Source organism: Lactuca sativa, chromosome 9 (assembly GCF_002870075.4).
Source record: "Lactuca sativa cultivar Salinas chromosome 9, Lsat_Salinas_v11, whole genome shotgun sequence".
In the NCBI taxonomy this organism is placed as follows: domain Eukaryota; kingdom Viridiplantae; phylum Streptophyta; class Magnoliopsida; order Asterales; family Asteraceae; genus Lactuca; species Lactuca sativa.
The window spans coordinates 6,350,189-6,368,203 of NC_056631.2; the positions used below are offsets into that span (position 1 = coordinate 6,350,189).

An 18,015-nucleotide genomic window follows, 5' to 3' on the forward strand; every position below is an offset into this window, starting at 1 on the left:
ACGCCCCACGTAACCAAGTTACGCCCCACGTACTGAGTACGCCCTGCGTAATTTGAGATTACGCCCCGCGTAATCCCAGACCCTCAGCCTATAAATAGAACTCGAATTCAGCCATTTTCTCTTGTTCAAACTCTTCATTCTCTCTAATTGTTGCCTCGATTTGCGTGCCAATCATATCCCGAAGCCCGGTATCATTCCCGAGCCCCGAAGCACGATCCGAAGCCCCGAGGATCCCGAAGAGCGTTATTCCCGAGCCGAAGCTCTGCCCGCGAGGAGTTCGATTTTGGTGAAGATCTTCCAGATCTATCGAAGTATACTACTTGTATAATCCGTAGTGTTGTCGGATCATCTTCTGATCAGGTGAGTGTGTAGTTACCTTCTTCCAACACATTATTATAAAGTATTTTATATAAAATACGTGCTATGTGTATATATTTTGTTGTTATATGTGTGAATGTATATTCACTCTCTTGTCTATCATAGATCTGAGTTATTCTCTATGAAATACGTGTTATGTGTGTGTGCCTCATCTGTTATGTGGAATATGTATTGATTAAAGCATGCTATACAGGTTTTAAACTATGTATAAAAATGTATATTTTTATCTACTAATATGTTGGGTAGAACATGGGTATTTAGTTGGTGTGTAATAAACAGATGAGAGGCCTCGATGTTGTTTTGATTTAGTCATCTAGCGGAGTTTAGATGACGACCACAAACTTTTCTAGACAGCCCTGTGGAACACTAACAGGCTCGCCACCTGTAGGTGTTAATGAACTTGGGTGTTCATTCGCTGTACTCCATCCCCCCCATGGTTGCCTTATTTGACATATATTGTCGGGAAACCCCTGAATGCATGTGTTGTCGCCCCGATGAAATATTCTTAGACTAGGTCCCTTGTGTTAGTTATTTTAGGGACATAAAGTGAGAATAACGGGAATGGGTAATTGGGTTATCGTTGGTTGATGAAAAATTAATTTAATTATTTATTGTGGGTTGAAAACCCTATATGCTCACCAGGCTCCCAAGCTTGACCCACTCAGTTTCTTTGTATTACAGGAAGTGGCGCAAGGGCATAAGATGGATAATCATCAAGTTGTTTTTGTTTACAAGTCTGTATATGTATATATTTGTTGAATGACTTGTAATGTTTATCGTTTATGCTTTATGGTCTGTATCGGAACATGACATCCCGAGTTTTGGTTATATAATGAAAATACATTTCTTTATGAAATGCTTTGGTAAATATTATTTTATCATACTTTGTTTTTGGGAACAAATTCCGCATCTCTTTTAAAATCAAAAGGATTTACTCTGAAAATGTTTAAAAAGCATAAATGAAACCGGTCTTTTCTGGCCGAGATTTTGGGGATGTCACAATCAATCTCTACTCCTCACCCTAACACCTATATTTATACTTGGAGAATATGGGTTTGGTGAACATGGGCCGTAAATGGGTTTACGACCGTAAGGTGTTTAAGGCCATAAACTCAACCGTAAACATGACCATAAACTCCAAAAATATTACAGAAAAATACAATTGCCCAGAAAAGCAAAGTATAAACCATATTTTGACCCAACAAAACCCTAGGCTACTCGCCGAGTCAGCAGCTGGACTCGGCGAGTCTATTCAGACTCTCATGCATACAGACAATTTCAGGGCCTGATCTCTTCTCAAACTCTAGATCTATACTCATGGGGCTTAGAAATCATGTAAAGTCATTACCTTTTTGTCCATGCATGGCATCTAGAGCAATATATACCTTTTCGCCCATGCATGGCATCTAGAGCAATATATGCTATAAACATGAGCTAGAAGGGTTGTACACACCAAAAGCTTCAACAAAATTGAGAAAAGCATGGGTCATAAGGCGTTTGGGACCTCCTAGGGTCCAGATCTGAGGTTAAACTTCCTCACAACTCTCAAATCCACAAAGCCCCAAAAAGATATGAAGAAGAAAAGCTCTAATTATCCACGAATGAGAAATCTACACTAAGGAGAGGTTAGGAATTGAGATTTATACCTCCCCTGATGCTTTGAGGATGAAACCTTAGCAGATCCAACACCTCTTCTTGATCCTCTAGCTTGGCCCTTTACTTCTTCCTTTCAAAAATGACCACAAAGCTTCATAATAGCTTTCTTCTTCACTCCAAGCTCTCACACACGGTTTAGCGTTTCCTTCCAGAAGAGTAGCCGCAATAGGAGGCCTTAAGGGCCTTTAAATAGGTCTCGGGCCCAAGGATTTAGGGTTTCTGTCCACAGCGCTGACTCGGCGAGTCAGATACCCGACTCATCGAGTCCATCCATTTGACACGTCTCCAAGCCGCGACCCAACTCGACGAGTTGAGGAGCCAACTCGTCGAGTCTCCCAGTCAAACTCATGCCTATATATCAAAATTCCATACCTCGGATATCAGGATGTTACAAACAAAATTATAGTCTAAAATCATCTACAAATTCTAAATTACACATTGGAAAAAACCGCATGTCAATCCGACTTAAAACGAATGAGATATTTTTGTTTAAAGGATTTCACAGAATACAAAAGTTTAAATTTCTTGCTGAAAAGCTGAAATATTTCAGCTTTAATATCTCATCTTTGAATGATTGTAACTCATCGAATATAACACAAAAGAAAAACAAAATTATAATCTAAAATCATCTACAAACTCTAAATTACACGTTAGAAAAAAACCGCATGTCAATTCGACTTAAACGAATGAGATATGTTTGTTTAAAAATTTTCACAGAATACCAAAATTTAAATTTTTGCTGAAAAGCTGAAATATTGCAGCTTTGATATCTCATCTTTGAAGGATTTTAACTCATCGAATATGAAACCAAAAATAATAAAATTATAGTTTAAAATTGTCTAAAAACTCTAAATTACACATTGGAAAAAACCTCATGTCAACCCGATTTAAAACGAATGAGATATGTTTGTTTAAAGAATTTTATAGACAGTGGCGTATCCAGGATCAAAGTAAATGGGTATCCCCGACAAGTAATCCGATAAAAAAAATCGCGTAATACACATTAAGAAAAAAAATCCGGAAAAAATTACACTACTGAAATTTTTTTGAGGAGTATCCCGGGCTACCCCGTAATATATATTAAATTCGCCAATGTTCATAGAATACAATTTTTTTAAAAAAATAAGCCGGTCGAAAACCGGTTTTTACCCGGAACTGGCCGGACCAAACCGGTTTGGCTCAAATCCTAGAACCAAAAACCAGTCCGAGGGTTAAAAAAAACGGTCCAATCCGGTCCGGTCCACATGTCCAAATGGTCAACCCTAACCAGGATGGTGTTTCAACGTAAAAGAGGAACCCCCACAATTTTATGCGCCTCTTACGGAGGCATACCGTATGGCCTTATAAAAGAGGAACCCCCACAATTTTATGTGCCTCTTACGGAGGCATACCGTATGGCCTTATAAATGGTTTTTTTTTTTTTTAATTTTTACTGATTGTAAATTGAGAATATCATTCTTGTGTGAGATGAGTATACTTTCTTGCTTGGAATTGGAATAAAAGTTTTATATTAATTGGGTTAAAAGAAGGAAAGCATGATTATATTATACAACTAGTTTATAACCCGTGGAAACCACAGTTACAAAATTAATTAAATATTCATAGTAAAAATTCAAAATTATTAATCAATTATTTTATATAAAATTTTAAATATATTATTAATTAAGAGATTTTTTTATTAGTTATATAAAATTATAATTATTGATTCAAATAAATATGTGTAATTAATTTATCATATATATTAGACTATTTTTATTTGTGAACTAATGAAAACAATAATATAACATTTAAAATTTAAAATAATAAATAAATAGATTGACAAATAACATTACATTAATTAGGAGGTTTAATGAATTTAAAATGGAGAATTAATAGAATGACAAGTGACATCATATTAATTAGGAGTTCTAATATTATGACACTTGGCAAAATGACTACTCTTTTATTAGTATAGATTAGTATAGATTTTAATATGTTTTTTAGTTAGTGCTTAGTATCAAGCTGCCATTTCAAATTTATAATATAATCTATTACAAAATAGATTATTAAACGCAAATTCATTTATCCCAATTTTAAAAATATATTAATACAACGTAAGTTGTAATGAGCAAATAATATTTTTATGAAATGTACACTAGAATTCAGGAAAGTGTAGTATTGTTTACTATTAAAAATTATACATTTTACTATTTTACTATTTTAGTGAACGTAAATTATAAAGAATAGCTAAGAAATTTTACCCCTACACTTGTGCACATTTTAGTTCAAAAAGTGTAGTGATTGTTAAAAGGAGTCGATTAGACTTATTGATAATGGTCTGAATAAGTACAAATGTAATTATAAACAAAAAGAATTAGATGGGTGTTACCTAAAGTGCATTCAAAATCTTACGTACATTGTTTTATTTGCCAAATATTATATCATTATTTTAACGAGTTGGAAGACAAATGAGTTACAGGTTGCACCACTAATATTTTATGCATGGCAGAACAACTTCTTTTAAAAACTTAAATCATAAATCTTTGGATCATAACGTTACTATACTTAACAAGTTAGACTATTGATGAGTTCCACAACATGTGGTGCAAGAAAACAAAAGTATCAAATGTAAACGATATTAACACGTTTTGATTATGCATGCACGTTTTCTCGGATTTTATCACTTTACATGAGGCAGCGTGAACCACAGGTAAACCCTCACTCATCTAGCCTATGAGAAGGGAAATCCTTTTTAGAGCCACACATGATGCGTTGCGTGTGTTTCCCTCGTATCCATCTGAAAACCAAAACATCAAACGGACAGTGGGTATGAATGTTGATATTGCTTTAACAGCTCCGTCATGGATGATTATTTCTTAGCAAAGACCCCGACGCACATAAATATATCAAAAAGAACTTACAAGGTCATATCATGTAGGTAATTGAATCGCGGGAGCTCTCCACAATAGAATGTTTGTAGCTTGACCCTAGTCGGGCTTGTTTTGATCGATCATTTTGTACCCCTTGTCAACCCCCATTGGTTCGTTTTTCCATTTCTAATAATGTGTCTATGATTGAGTAATTCTTGACAATTTGTAACCTTAATTTCATTAATAATATGTTTTTCTCATTGTTACTTACGAATCTAATTTAATATGCCGATAAGTTTGTTGTTCAGGTATTAAAGTAGTTTAAATTTATTGTTACGTACGAATCTTATTTAATATGCGGATACGTTTGTTGTTCAGGTATTAAAGTAGTTTAAATTTGTTTCATATGATATATGATGCGGATGCCTCGTAGCAAAAAAGGGAGAACTTGGTAAAAACAAAGAAAGTCCAATAAACTCACCCAACATGTTTTAAGGTATTTCCATATCTTGATTTGTTATTCAATCTATCTAACTTGTTTATTTTGCTACCATATATCTTACTGAATGTCCACACACTCGCTTGTGTAAAGTCTTGATCTTAATTAGTTGAATCAGAAAGCTGTTTATGAATAGTGATATGTAACAGTACACAGAGCCAGACCAATGAAATATGACAAGAAAATAAACAGACAAATCATTGTTGCTACTTTATTCGATTCAACACCAAAAGAATTACTCATTGATTTTAAAGCTGAAAAAAGCAGTTATTGATTCAGAGATTTGACTTTAATGAGCATCTACTTGATGGTAAAATCTGAGGTATAGAGTTGCAGAGGAAACCATAATTAAAATTGAAGATGAAAATGGAAATGGAATGATGAAGAATAAAAAATGAAGACCATGAGCATCATGAGGTATGATGATGATGATGATGGATGCATAAAAGCTATGATTATGATTTATGATGATGGATACATAAAGTTGTGGATATCATCATCCAATACAAATAAAGCTTTTGGTTGCTTTTGATTTACCTCATCCGTTTATTCACCTTTCACTTCCTCATTCATTCTCACACCCTTTTTTGACTTGAGAGTTGTTTCTTTATTTTTATTTTTTTCAGAGGTAAAAAAGAAACAACCATTGGTTGTATATATAAATTAAGTGCTTGGCCGATTAAGCACATGATTTTAAAAAGCATATGAATTTAAATATAGTTTAACAGATCCGGGTATGATGCTAATTAATATTGGAATCCTAAGAACACCATATGATTATCAAGAACAAGTTACAGATAGATAATGAAGTGATTCAGAAAGGCAAGAATAACGGAAAATACAAAAAGGTCGTTGTAGACATAATTCGGGCAATGCAAGGGCTGCGATAAATTTAACAGCCAACAAACAATACGCAGCAGTTACAAGTTACAACAAGATTTAAAGGAAGGAAGGGGTGGTCTTTATTCAAAGCGAAATGAGACTAACTGACTAATAATAATAATAATAATAGTACAGATACATTCTACAACTCACACACCATACCAGATTTCACCAGGGACCAAATGTGGCATGCCGCAACACTACACGGGCCTTAACGCTTTATTTGAACCTAAGTGCCAAAACCCCAAATCAAGTGTGTCAAATAACTAAATTTTCTTTAAAAAATAAGTAAATAACATTTTTGGTCCTTGAGTTTAGCTGATTTTTGCAATTTTGGTCCCAAAAAGCTTTCTCTTGCAGTTTCCCTAACGGTTATGGTCCTTAGATTGTTTAGTCTAACTCCAAGATGTTGAACTTTTCAAAATGACCATTTTGTCCTTGGACCAAAATTGAAAAAGCAATATACCATACCCGGACCAAATTTTTTAATGTTGAATAATTTTTTAATATACCAATTTTAGTTATTTATATTATCTTGTTATCTCAATTTGTTGACTAATTCTCAAGATCTTTTTTGTTATTTTAACTTTTTATAGTACAATTCACATATGAAATATGTATTTTAATAAAATTTTATAATCATATCCACATATAAAATGGCATAACCCTTAATTAAAAAAATAAAATAAATATGAGAAAACTACAAATTTGGTGAGTCCCCTGTGGTGCTTTTTCAATATTGGTCCGGGGGCAAAATGGTCATTTAAAGAAAAAAATAGCAAACAGCCAGGTAGTAAGATTAGATTTGAAGATCAGCGACCAAACAAGTTACAAAAACCCAAAACAATGCAAGAGAAAAGTATTTGGGAGTAAAACTGCAAAAACCAACTAAACTGAGGGACCAAAAATGTATTCAAAAAAAAATATATAAATATTCAGATTTGACAGTGGTGCTGTGCAATGTGCATACCTCCTCCTATTGTGGTTGTGTTTACCCATTGTCCGTACAAAATCGGGCATGTCAAACCTCTCCCCTGCAACGGTTCGGTAAATGTAAAGCTTCTCAACGGGAGAGTTTTGAGGGATGGAATCAAGATTCTCTCTTTCATCAATGACTTCAACATTAAGACCAGGCATCTTCTGACCCAACACCTTACACGCTCCAAAACTAACCCCACAAGAAGACATCCAAAGGGATCGCATTGTCTCCAACTTGGAAGCATTAGCCAAAAGAGCCTTATCCCCAAAAGGACAATCCCGTATTTCCAGCTTCCTCAAACTCTCACATCCAGATAAAACATGATGCAACCCCAAATCACTATCCCCAGCAAAAGCTATCGAAAGCATGTCCAGTTTTTTAGCGTGGGTCCCGATGTGTTCAAACACACGGTCTGTCAGGAGACCCGACAACGAAAGGCGTCTCAGGTTTTTGCAGTGTTGGACTATGGATCCGAAACCGGAATCCAGGGGTTCGAATGTCAGGTAATCGGGAGCTCGGGGTTCCAGAATGCACAAACGGAAGGTTGTTAGGTTAGGGCGGTTTTTGGCAATGCTGGTTAATGCTGCATTTGAAAACTGGCGACAGAAGTAGAGGACAGACTGAAGCTTTGGGCAACCTTCAGAGACTGAAACCAGACCTTCTTCTGTTAACATCACGTTTGCATCCGCCACAAAAGGGTCCGAAGGGAACACTCGCAATTCTTGAAGGTCCTTACATGAAATTGCAAGGGCGTTGAGCCCCGTGTCCTCGATGTAATCCAACACCTGCAGTTTGTATCTTTTATCAGTTTGATATTTATGGAACAGATTATGAAGTTGTGCATTAAGAGATACAGAGTGAGTGTGACATACCCATAGGCGCTGCAGGTTATGACATTGGCTAACAATCTTGGTAAGATCAGGACTCTGTGTGGCGGCGTAGCTCAAGTTTAGAAAAGTGAGGCCAGGACACACAGAGTAAAAAGCAGGAAGATAAGCTGGAACCACATCCCAAAACCCTGAAAGCCCTTTTAGATTCTTGCAGCGTGAAAAGGCTTCCACCAGACTTGAATATAGATCTGACCGGATGTCTGCTGAGTAGGAGCCTGTGCCAAATTCAACCAGCTGTGGGGCCAGCTGTAGGAGTGTCGAGAGCTTCTCAAGGGGTACAGTGCGGTTGAGTCGAAGGGTCTTGAGGTTGGGTGACCTGGCAACCAGGCGTTCCAGGGCTGAGAAACTCACCTCACAACCCAAACAACCCATGTTTAGAGACTCCAATGAGGTAAAAGAATCAGGGAAGTGACTCAGCCAATGCCCACTTACATCTTCAACTTCACACTCCCGCAACTCCAATACTCTCAAATTTCTGTATTCAAAATCAAAACACCAAACAATTCAATAAACAAAGGATAAAAGTATAAAAGCATCTTGCTTTTCTTTTCTTTTTTGAGGTCCCAAAAAGTACATATAATTTACCTTCTACTATCTTGTTTTTTTAGGAAAGGATGTGTCAATAAAGAAGACTCAGCAGCAGCTTTCAAAATCATTTTATTAAAATTCACATTAAGTTATCAATTCCATTGTATAAAGTAACAGAAAATGTAGCAATCACAGAAGGAAAACCACCCTCCCGTCCAGAAGAAACAATTGATCAACAAAAAACAACAACATTGGTAAAGCTGTTGCAAAAGCAAATAATAAGTGCTAACAATCCTACAAACTTACTTTCTTATAACGTAAATAACAAACGCTAGCTAGAAGAAACAAAATGATTTGAAGAACCCAATTATACATTAATATCATCTAGTACTAAAGCTAGATTTATGTAGTACTACTTACAGACCAAAAAAATTTAACTATACAAGCAAGATGTGCCTCCAATCTAACAGTTTCTTACAAGAAGCCTCAAGATTCAAAAAAAATTAGCGATTATGTTACGAAAGATTAAGAGAAGTAGGGTGCGGTAAGAGAACAGAGTTTTCTCCGGAGAAACCAAATTTTTCCAGGCATTGATAATTAAGGTCTATACATGGCATACAAGATTAAAATTATGAGTTTTAATTGAAAAAGTTCGAGCTGAGCTGAAGATAACAAATATTATAACAACACTGGTGATTCAGTTTTTTTTTTTTCACAAATTAATGGATGAAAGGAGATATTTTACCTGCAATTAGCAGCAATGGCAGCAAGACCGTCAGTACTGAAGCCCTCACATGACGACAAAACCAAAACCTTGAAGTTCTTAAACGATTTAGATATTAACTCCAAGCTCTCATCCGTAACCACCATGCGTTTAAGCCTGATCTCCTCTAACCAAGGGTAACCCCTAGCAATTTCAACGATCCAAGGGTGAGCATACCCTCCCCATCCCTCCGGAACCAAATTGAAGTCGGCAAAATGCGGTTTCCCTTTCAACTCAACCGATTTCACCTCTGGAAACCTCCTGATCATGATTTTAGGGTTTACCGCGTAACAGTTCCCCACAAAAATCCTCCTCCGGCACCACCTCTCCATTTCATACCACGACTTGCACACCAACGAAACCGCGTTCCTGTCCTTTTCCGAGCTCAAAAATGAAAACACGTGCTCCAACACCTCCTCAGGAAACGAGTACGCCATCGCCTATAACCTTCAATATCTGGCCGGAAAAGATGGCCGCCAACAGGTCAACTCCGATGCAAGTTTGTCGATGTGTATACTACGTGTAATAGCCTCAGATCTGAGCAGAAATACACCATTAACGAGCTCAGATCGAAGTATTTTTAGTTGCAGATGAGAGAGAAAAGAGAGGTGCGGAGAGAGATAAGATTTTAATATGTCGTGTGATAGATAGAGTGATAGGTGAGGTTAAATTTGTAGGGTAAAATGTTCTACAACCCTTTACTTTAGTGTATTTACCCTTACAGCCCCTTACAAATATTAATGCTAAATAAACCCTAAACTCTAAATTCTCTGTCGACCGAGTAGTTTGCATAACGTCATATCCATATTTAAGTAATAAATTCATAGCTCAAATAGAAAAAACAAGAATTGTTTTTTATATCTTATTTTTTTTAATGTAGGGCCATGGCATAGATGTCATAGTGTTTGAGGAAAGACCTCACCTAAGGGCTATTGATTAGCCGATGTTGTCCCTTAAAATTTTTGGTACATATTATATATATATATATATATATATATATATATATATATATATATATATATATATATATATATATATATATATATGTTTTTGAAAAGATTTACGTCAAGCAAGTCTCTCCATCATATAACATCATCATCGGGGAAACCACGATGGTCGGTGGACAAACATTTTGGATTTTGCCTAGAGTAGTTGAAACCAAGGTTGTCAAGATCGGGATCCTACGTAGGATCGTTTTTGGGTTTGTAAGATCGGGATTGAGATCCTAAGATCCCACAAAATAAAATAGAATTTTAATTTATAATTTTTAATCATGAAAAATATTTCAAACAATCCATTTTTTGTTCAAAAGTTACAAAAACTTCAAAATATTAGTCATAAGTCGCAATAGAAATGATAAATGGTAAATTGGTAAAGGATAAAAGACATAAAGTGGTAAAAAAAAAATCAAAGGAATGTAGGATCGGATCGGGTCTCGATCCTACGATCCTACCTGCGATCCTACCCCAAATACGATCTTTTTACGATCCGGATCATTTTTCATACCTAGGATCGTAGGATCCTACGATCAGGATCGCAATTTTGACAACCATGGTTAAAACACATGATTACGATGCCATACTCATTTTGCATTACATACATACACAAAATGTAATAAAACAAAGTGTGGCTCAACATTTTAACTTTATGTACAAAATAGGAATTGCACTTTTCACCATAATCGACATATGTGAGTATGATTCCTTGGATATACTTTACTCTATGTGTAATCATAATTTTATAATATGTCTCGGCTTATATTATATGTATCCTCAATTTCTAATTAAACGATATTAGGAATCTCAAAATATTCCGCATGATAAAGTGGCTAGTGCTAGTCAAAAGAATATGAATATAATCTTTAATAAATGGATGAAAGTGGGGGTTAAGAAGTGAATATTTGTGGCATGCAATTAGTTGTGAAAATGGGTTTGATTGACGAGACTTCTAAAAGTGGGGAACATAATGTAAAAACCCAAAAGGTGATGGTCGTTTGGGAGTTTAATCCCATTATGTGTATGGGGTTAATCATAACAAGTGATAAATGCAATAAAAGTATATTATTTGAGTGTTATTTGGTTCTCGCATTTAACATGTGTGTATACGTACGAGATAACATATCATCATTATTTCCTTGTAAATGTGAAAAATAAATAAAAACTATCAAAAATAATTGCTTGTTGTTATGTGTATGGGGTTATTTTTTTTCCAAAAATAATAATAATAATAATAATAATAATAATAATAATAATAATAATAATAATAATAATAATCGAGTCCGGGTAAACACGTTTTTTCATATAATAATTTATTTTATAACATTTCTAATATTTAAGAAAATGATTAATACGATATATCCGACTATACTTTATTTTGAAATCAAAAGTTGTAATAATTTATAAGTTATTTATTTAACTTGTTAAAACATAGTTTTATAATTTATATCAGTTGAATAGTTAGTAAAACATGTACCGTGTTGATGTCATGGTTTCGGGTTTAGTTGTGGCCAACCATTTAAAGCGCTATATTTGATTATCGTAAGTGTTTATTAAAGTTTTCCGTAAATGTGTCAAAATTTTATCAAATTTGATTGTTGAAAATGTTTATCACAGTTTTCTGTAATTGTGTCAAAATCTTATCAAATCTGAAGGTCTAACTGATTTAATTTTCCATTTAAAAATGTAACTTTAAATTACTTGTGTCAATTTAAATGGAAAAGGGTTTAATTTTATTGATGTTAAATGTTATCGTCTATCTCAATGAAATATATATTTTATTTGTTTTAACGTGCACGATTTTCTGATAGCAGGATCGTTGACACGCATATTTAAACTGATGTCCCATATTTTTCCATACATAGTGTTTATTTATCATATCTAAGCCTATATTATATTATTGTAGGCGGTGTGATTTATCTTACAATCACTCGTACGGATATTGCTCATATAGTTCATGTGATCAGTCATTTTGTTACTACTCCTATTATTGTGTGTCTGTGCACTCGGAAGTTGTTCTTCATATTTTGAGGTATCTTCGTGGGACTCAATTTTAAAGTCTCTTGTATCCTTCCACATACTCTCTAGAGTTGTTTGCATATAGTGATGTCATGATTGGGATAACGATTCTAATGATCGCAAGTCCATCGCTAGTTTTTTGTACTTTCCTTTGATATTCATTTATCTTATGGAAAAGTAAGAATAAAATGTCGTCTCTTGCTCTTTTATATATGTTGAGAATAATGTTATGATTATGACCATTTGTGAAATTGTTTGTATATGTTGGCTTCTTGCAAATATAAGTAATTATTTCTTAGTCCACCCCTTCACATTATGACAATAACAATGTGATGCACATTATGAAGCATTTTGTTTTCCATGAGCAAACGAAGCATATTGAGATTAATTGTCATTTAATTTATCATCATCTATAGGTTGGAACCATCTAGTTACCATATGTTCCATCAACCTTGCATATTGTTAATATCACGAAAGCTCATTCCACCTCTCGGGTTTGGTTCTTGTCTGACACAATCTCAATGTTTATTGTTATCATATTAGTTTGAGGGGATGATTGTTAATGTACAAGTTATATTGTGGATGTCTTAAACATACAAATATGTAATTCGTAAATTTGTGTTATGTATGATCTTTTTGATATACATAAGTTGGAGAGTGTCGTAGTGCTTCTTCCGTATTTGACATAGGATGAGCTATAACTGTAACATGTTGTAACGTCCCAAAAATACGAGTCAAAAATTTCAATTTTAAAACATATACTTAGCAAACATTAGAAATAAAACGTTCACCAATCATATCATTTCATAAAAGTTATCGCATGTCTTGAAAAACATTTTATAAAACATAATAATGTCAGAGTACAAATTCCCAGGAGGATCTCATAGTGCGGAATACAAGGCATGTGTGTGATTGGCCGCTACCGCGCCAACTCCTTCCCCTTCGAAGAAGAGGTACCTGAAACCAAAACTGAAAACTGTAAGCACGAAGCTTAGTGAGTTCCCCCAACATACCACATACCATACAATCACATAATATACATATATTGTCAGACATATCTGGGTGCCCGACCTACCCCTTCGGTCCTCTCGACCGGATACTGACCAGTATGTCTGGGAGCTTGCCTCCCCTTCGGTCCTCTCGACCGGATACTGACTAGCATATCTGGGTGCTGGTCTCCCCTTCGGTCCTCTCAATCGGGTACTTGGTACTATTTCACCCCCTACTACTACCACATAACACATATATAGCACGAAATCTATCTAGCATGGTTGGGCATGACCACCCCTTCGGCCCTATCGACCGGTAATCTGGGGGACTACCTCCCCCTTACTGTCACTAGCACATAGCATCATATCATACTAGCACAATAACATATCACAGGTAGTAGCAACCCTAGATGAATATCACAGAGACAATCATCTATCATACAACTCCTACTGGTGGGCCGGCATTGTAGCCGTAGACCCACCGCTACTGGAAGGTAACTCACCTCAAAGTAGCTGTTGATCTACGTGGGAACTAACTGTCTTCTGCTGCTGCTGCCCCGGAAATCATTCGGCTATAATCCCCACAAAACACTTAGTCAAATACTGCTAATCGACCTTAGGGTAAAATAACCATTTACCCCTAACCAAGCCAAGAGTCAAAGTCAAAGTGAACTTCTAGTTGACCCAACTCGCCGAGTTGGCCTGCCAACTCGCCGAGTCCCTATCCCTTTGTCTGGCCATCATCTCGTCTTTACTCGTCGAGTTAGGCATTGACTTGACGAGTTTTCCTTCTAAACCAAGGTCCAATAGTCCTTCATCCTACTCGCCGAGTTGTATGAACAACTCATCGAGTTCATCTTCATCCGAAGAACACTTTATGCTGAGACTCGCCAAGTTGTATGAACAACTCACCGAGTCTGTTCTTGAGGCAAGAAGATTGCCTTGAACTCGCCGAGTCAGGGCATTGACTCGTCGAGTTCCTTCATGGGTGAGTCTGGCTTCCGACTCACTGAGTCACACCCCATGACTCACTACTCCACTCCGAAAACACGAAAAGGGGGAAAACTCGGGGACTCGCGACTCGCCGAGTCTTTCACATGCAAAAACTATATACTCGATTTTGCTCGAATCCAGCTCATGCCATACATAGATCTGGGTTTCTAGGGCTTGATTAACACGTAACTTTACGTGTAAATAAGCACCAATGAAGGTTTTAGGGCTCAAAATGCACTAAAAGAGTAGATCTAGGGCTTTCATGCAATATGGCTCCATAAAGGTAGTAGATCCAAGCTCCTGGAGCTCAATCATGCCTAGATCTAAAGGTTAATCGACTTATTACAGATCCTAAATCATACCCAAGCTTGGAAATGGCTCAAAGAGGACTTTAATGGAGCTATAAGGGACTACAAGCATGAAATCAGAGGGAAACTGAGTTATACCTCAAGGGAATCACTTGAAATAACACCAAGATGTCTGGCCTCCTTCTTCTCTTCTTGATCTACTATTCTCTTCTCTCAAAATCTTCAAGAAACACACCAAAACACTTCAATCTCACAAGGAACAAGGGTTGGATAATATAGGGAGCTCTGAGGGTGAAGGGGGCGAGGTTAGGGCGCATAAGGTTGGTTTAAATAGGGTGCAAACCCTTGAAATTTAGGGTTTCATCAGACAGCGGGGACTCGCCGAGTCACCAACTTAAACGTGTTCCAAATCTCGTCTCTACTCGGCGAGTCGGGCCTACAACTCGCCGAGTCCAAGGCTGAAAATGCAAAACACTTAGATAAATTTTACATACCAGGAACCAGGTGCTACAAATCTCCCCCACTTATTTTAGACTTCGTCCTCGAAGTCTGCTGCTCGATCCTGAAACAGCTCAGGGTAATGCTCCATCATTTCTTCCACCGGCTCCCAAGTCCATTTTGAACCCTTTCGGTGCTGCCATTGCACCTTCACTAATTCCACCCTCTTGTTCCTCAGATCCTTCGACTTCCGGTCGAGGATTGCGACTGGGCGCTCAATGTAATTCAGGTTGTCATCAACCTGTATATCCTCTAGCGGCACCACGGCTGAATCATCCACTAGGCACTTCCACAGTTGGGAGACATGGAAGGTGTTATGGATCTGACTGAGCTCGGCTGGCAGATCCAGCCTATATGCCACCTTTCCCACCCGGGCTACAACCCTGAACGGACCAATGAATCTTGGGTCCAACTTGCCCCGCTTCCTGAATCGAATGACGCCTTTCCAAGGCAACACTTTCAGGAGAACCAAATCCCCGACCTGGAACTCCAGGTCTGATCGATGCTTGTCGGCGTAACTTTTCTGTTGACTCTGCGCAGTTTGAAGCCTGCTTCGAACCTGCTGGATTCTCTCGGTCATCTTGAGCACCACCTCGGTGCTTCCCATGACCCTCTGGCCAACTTTACCCTAATATATTGGGGTCCTGCACCTCCGTCCGTACAACATCTCAAATAGGGGACGGTCAATACTCGTGTGGTGGTTGTTGTTGTACGAGAACTCAGCCAAGGGAAGATAGGTATCCCAACTACCACCAAAGTCTAGCACGCATGCCCGCAACATATCCTCCAACGTCTGGATGGTCCGCTAGCTCTGACCATCCGTCTGCGGGTGAAAGGCGGTGCTAAAATGCAAACGAGTGCCCAACTCATCATGAAACTTTTTCCAAAACCTGGAAGTGAACCGCACATCTCGATCTGATATCACTGACACTGGCACCCCGTGCCGCGCCACTATCTCCCTGATATAGATATCGGCCAACTTTTCGGCCGAGATACTCTCTTGAATCGGAATAAAATATGCGCTCTTGGTCAACCGATCCACAATGACCCAAATCGAATCTACTCCTCATGCCGTCCGGGGAAGCTTTGTGATAAAATCCATCGTAATATCCTCCTATTTCCACAACGGGATATCTAACGGCTGCATCTTGCCGTGCGGTCTCTGATGCTCGGCCTTGACCTTCCTGCAGGTCAAACACCGCTCGACGTACCACGCCACATCCCGCTTCATGCAGGGCCACCAATAGTCTAGACGAAGATCCCGATACATCTTCGTCGCCCTGGATGAATAGAGAATCGGGACTTGTGCGCCTCCTCCATCAAGATCTGGCGCACGCCTCCGTGATACGGCACCCACACCCTACGGTGTTGTGTCAATAACCCTCGGCTATCATAATCGAAGGAGGGGACCTGACCCACTATTCGCTCACTCTTCCGATGTTCCTCCTTCATAGCCTCCTGCTGAGCTTCCCGAATCTACTCCGACAGTGGAGTCACCACCTTTATCCTCATACACACACCCCTGATCGGTGCCGCCTTACGGCTAAGCGCATCGGCCACCATGTTGGCCTTCCCCAGGTGATAAAGGATCTCGCAATCATAATCCTTTACCACGTCCAACCACCGACGCTGCCTCATGTTCAGATTCGGCTGATCCATGAGGTACCTCAAACTCTTGTGGTCCGTGTAAATGGTACATCGAACCCCGTAGAGGTAATGCCGCCAAATCTTGAGGGCGAAGACCACCGCCCCCAACTCTAAATTATGCATCGGGTAGTTCGCCTCGTGAGGCTTCAGCTGCCTCGAGGCATAAGCAATGACATGTCCCCTCTGCATCAATACTGCGCCTAAGCCCGAGATAGACGCATCACAGTATACCACAAAATCCTCTACACCCTTTGGCAGGGCTAAGATTGGCGCCTCGCACAATCTCTGCCTCAGAATCTCGAACGCGGCCTGCTGCTCAGGCCCCCGTCGAAAGACGACGGCTTTCCTAGTCAACCGTGGCAGGGGTACGGCTATCTTGGAGAAATCTTGAATGAATCTCCGATAGTAGCCTGCTAATCCTAGGAAACTCCGAATCTCGGATGGAGTCTTCGGAACCTCCCACCTCATCACGGCCTCCACACTTGTAGCAGCCTGGCGATCCCAACTTGCACGCTCCCTCGTGCGTCTTGCCACATTTCCTGCAGCGGCCCCGCCCCTGTTGGCCTTTCGGCCCTGCATCTGGTCCCTTGGGCTTCTTCCCCGAAGCCCCCATAACATGCCCCTCCTCCGCCTTCCTCTTTCGGATGAGCTCCAGATCTATCTCCCTCTCCCTTGGCCTGGCAATCATAGAGTCCAGGGTAGGGCAAGCTGAAAAACTGACATGCTCCCGAATATCAGCTCGTAGCATATCATGATAGCGGGTCCTCCTCATATCCTCATCACCCGCGTACTGGGGCACCAGCAACGCCCTCTCCCGGAACTTGTCGGTGATCTCCGCCACGGTCTCCATCGTCTGTCTCATATCTAGGAACTCCCTGGCCAGCCGCTAAAGCTCGACAGCCGGCACAAACTCTGCCCTAAACCTGGTCACGAAGTTCGACCAGGTCATAGCCTCGACAGCCGAGGCTCCCAACGAGTCACCAATAGACTCCCACCAATCCCTAGCTCGATCTCTCAAACATCCTGCTGCATATCTCACCTTCGACCCCTCGGCTATGCTATCAATAGCGCGCTATATCGATGCTATAGCGACGCTATAGCGTTTTGCGGTGTTACTAAACCGCTATTTTGAAATAGCGTTT

The 18,015-nt window shown here is 38.7% G+C and overlaps 1 protein-coding gene across 1 annotated transcript; it reads right to left on the reverse strand.

Annotated features, from left to right (window-relative positions):
* Positions 1-6,221: 6,221 nt before the first annotated feature.
* On the reverse strand, positions 6,222-10,074 carry LOC111886405 (protein TRANSPORT INHIBITOR RESPONSE 1). The gene is made up of 4 exons (XM_023882644.3): positions 9,407-10,074; positions 8,116-8,608; positions 7,235-8,028; positions 6,222-6,493 (listed from the first exon to the last, which is right to left on the reverse strand). The coding sequence occupies exons 1-4, from the start codon at positions 9,859-9,861 to the stop codon at positions 6,484-6,486; spliced, it is 1,752 nt and encodes a 583-aa protein (XP_023738412.1). The 5' UTR covers positions 9,862-10,074; the 3' UTR covers positions 6,222-6,483.
* Positions 10,075-18,015: the final 7,941 nt, after the last annotated feature.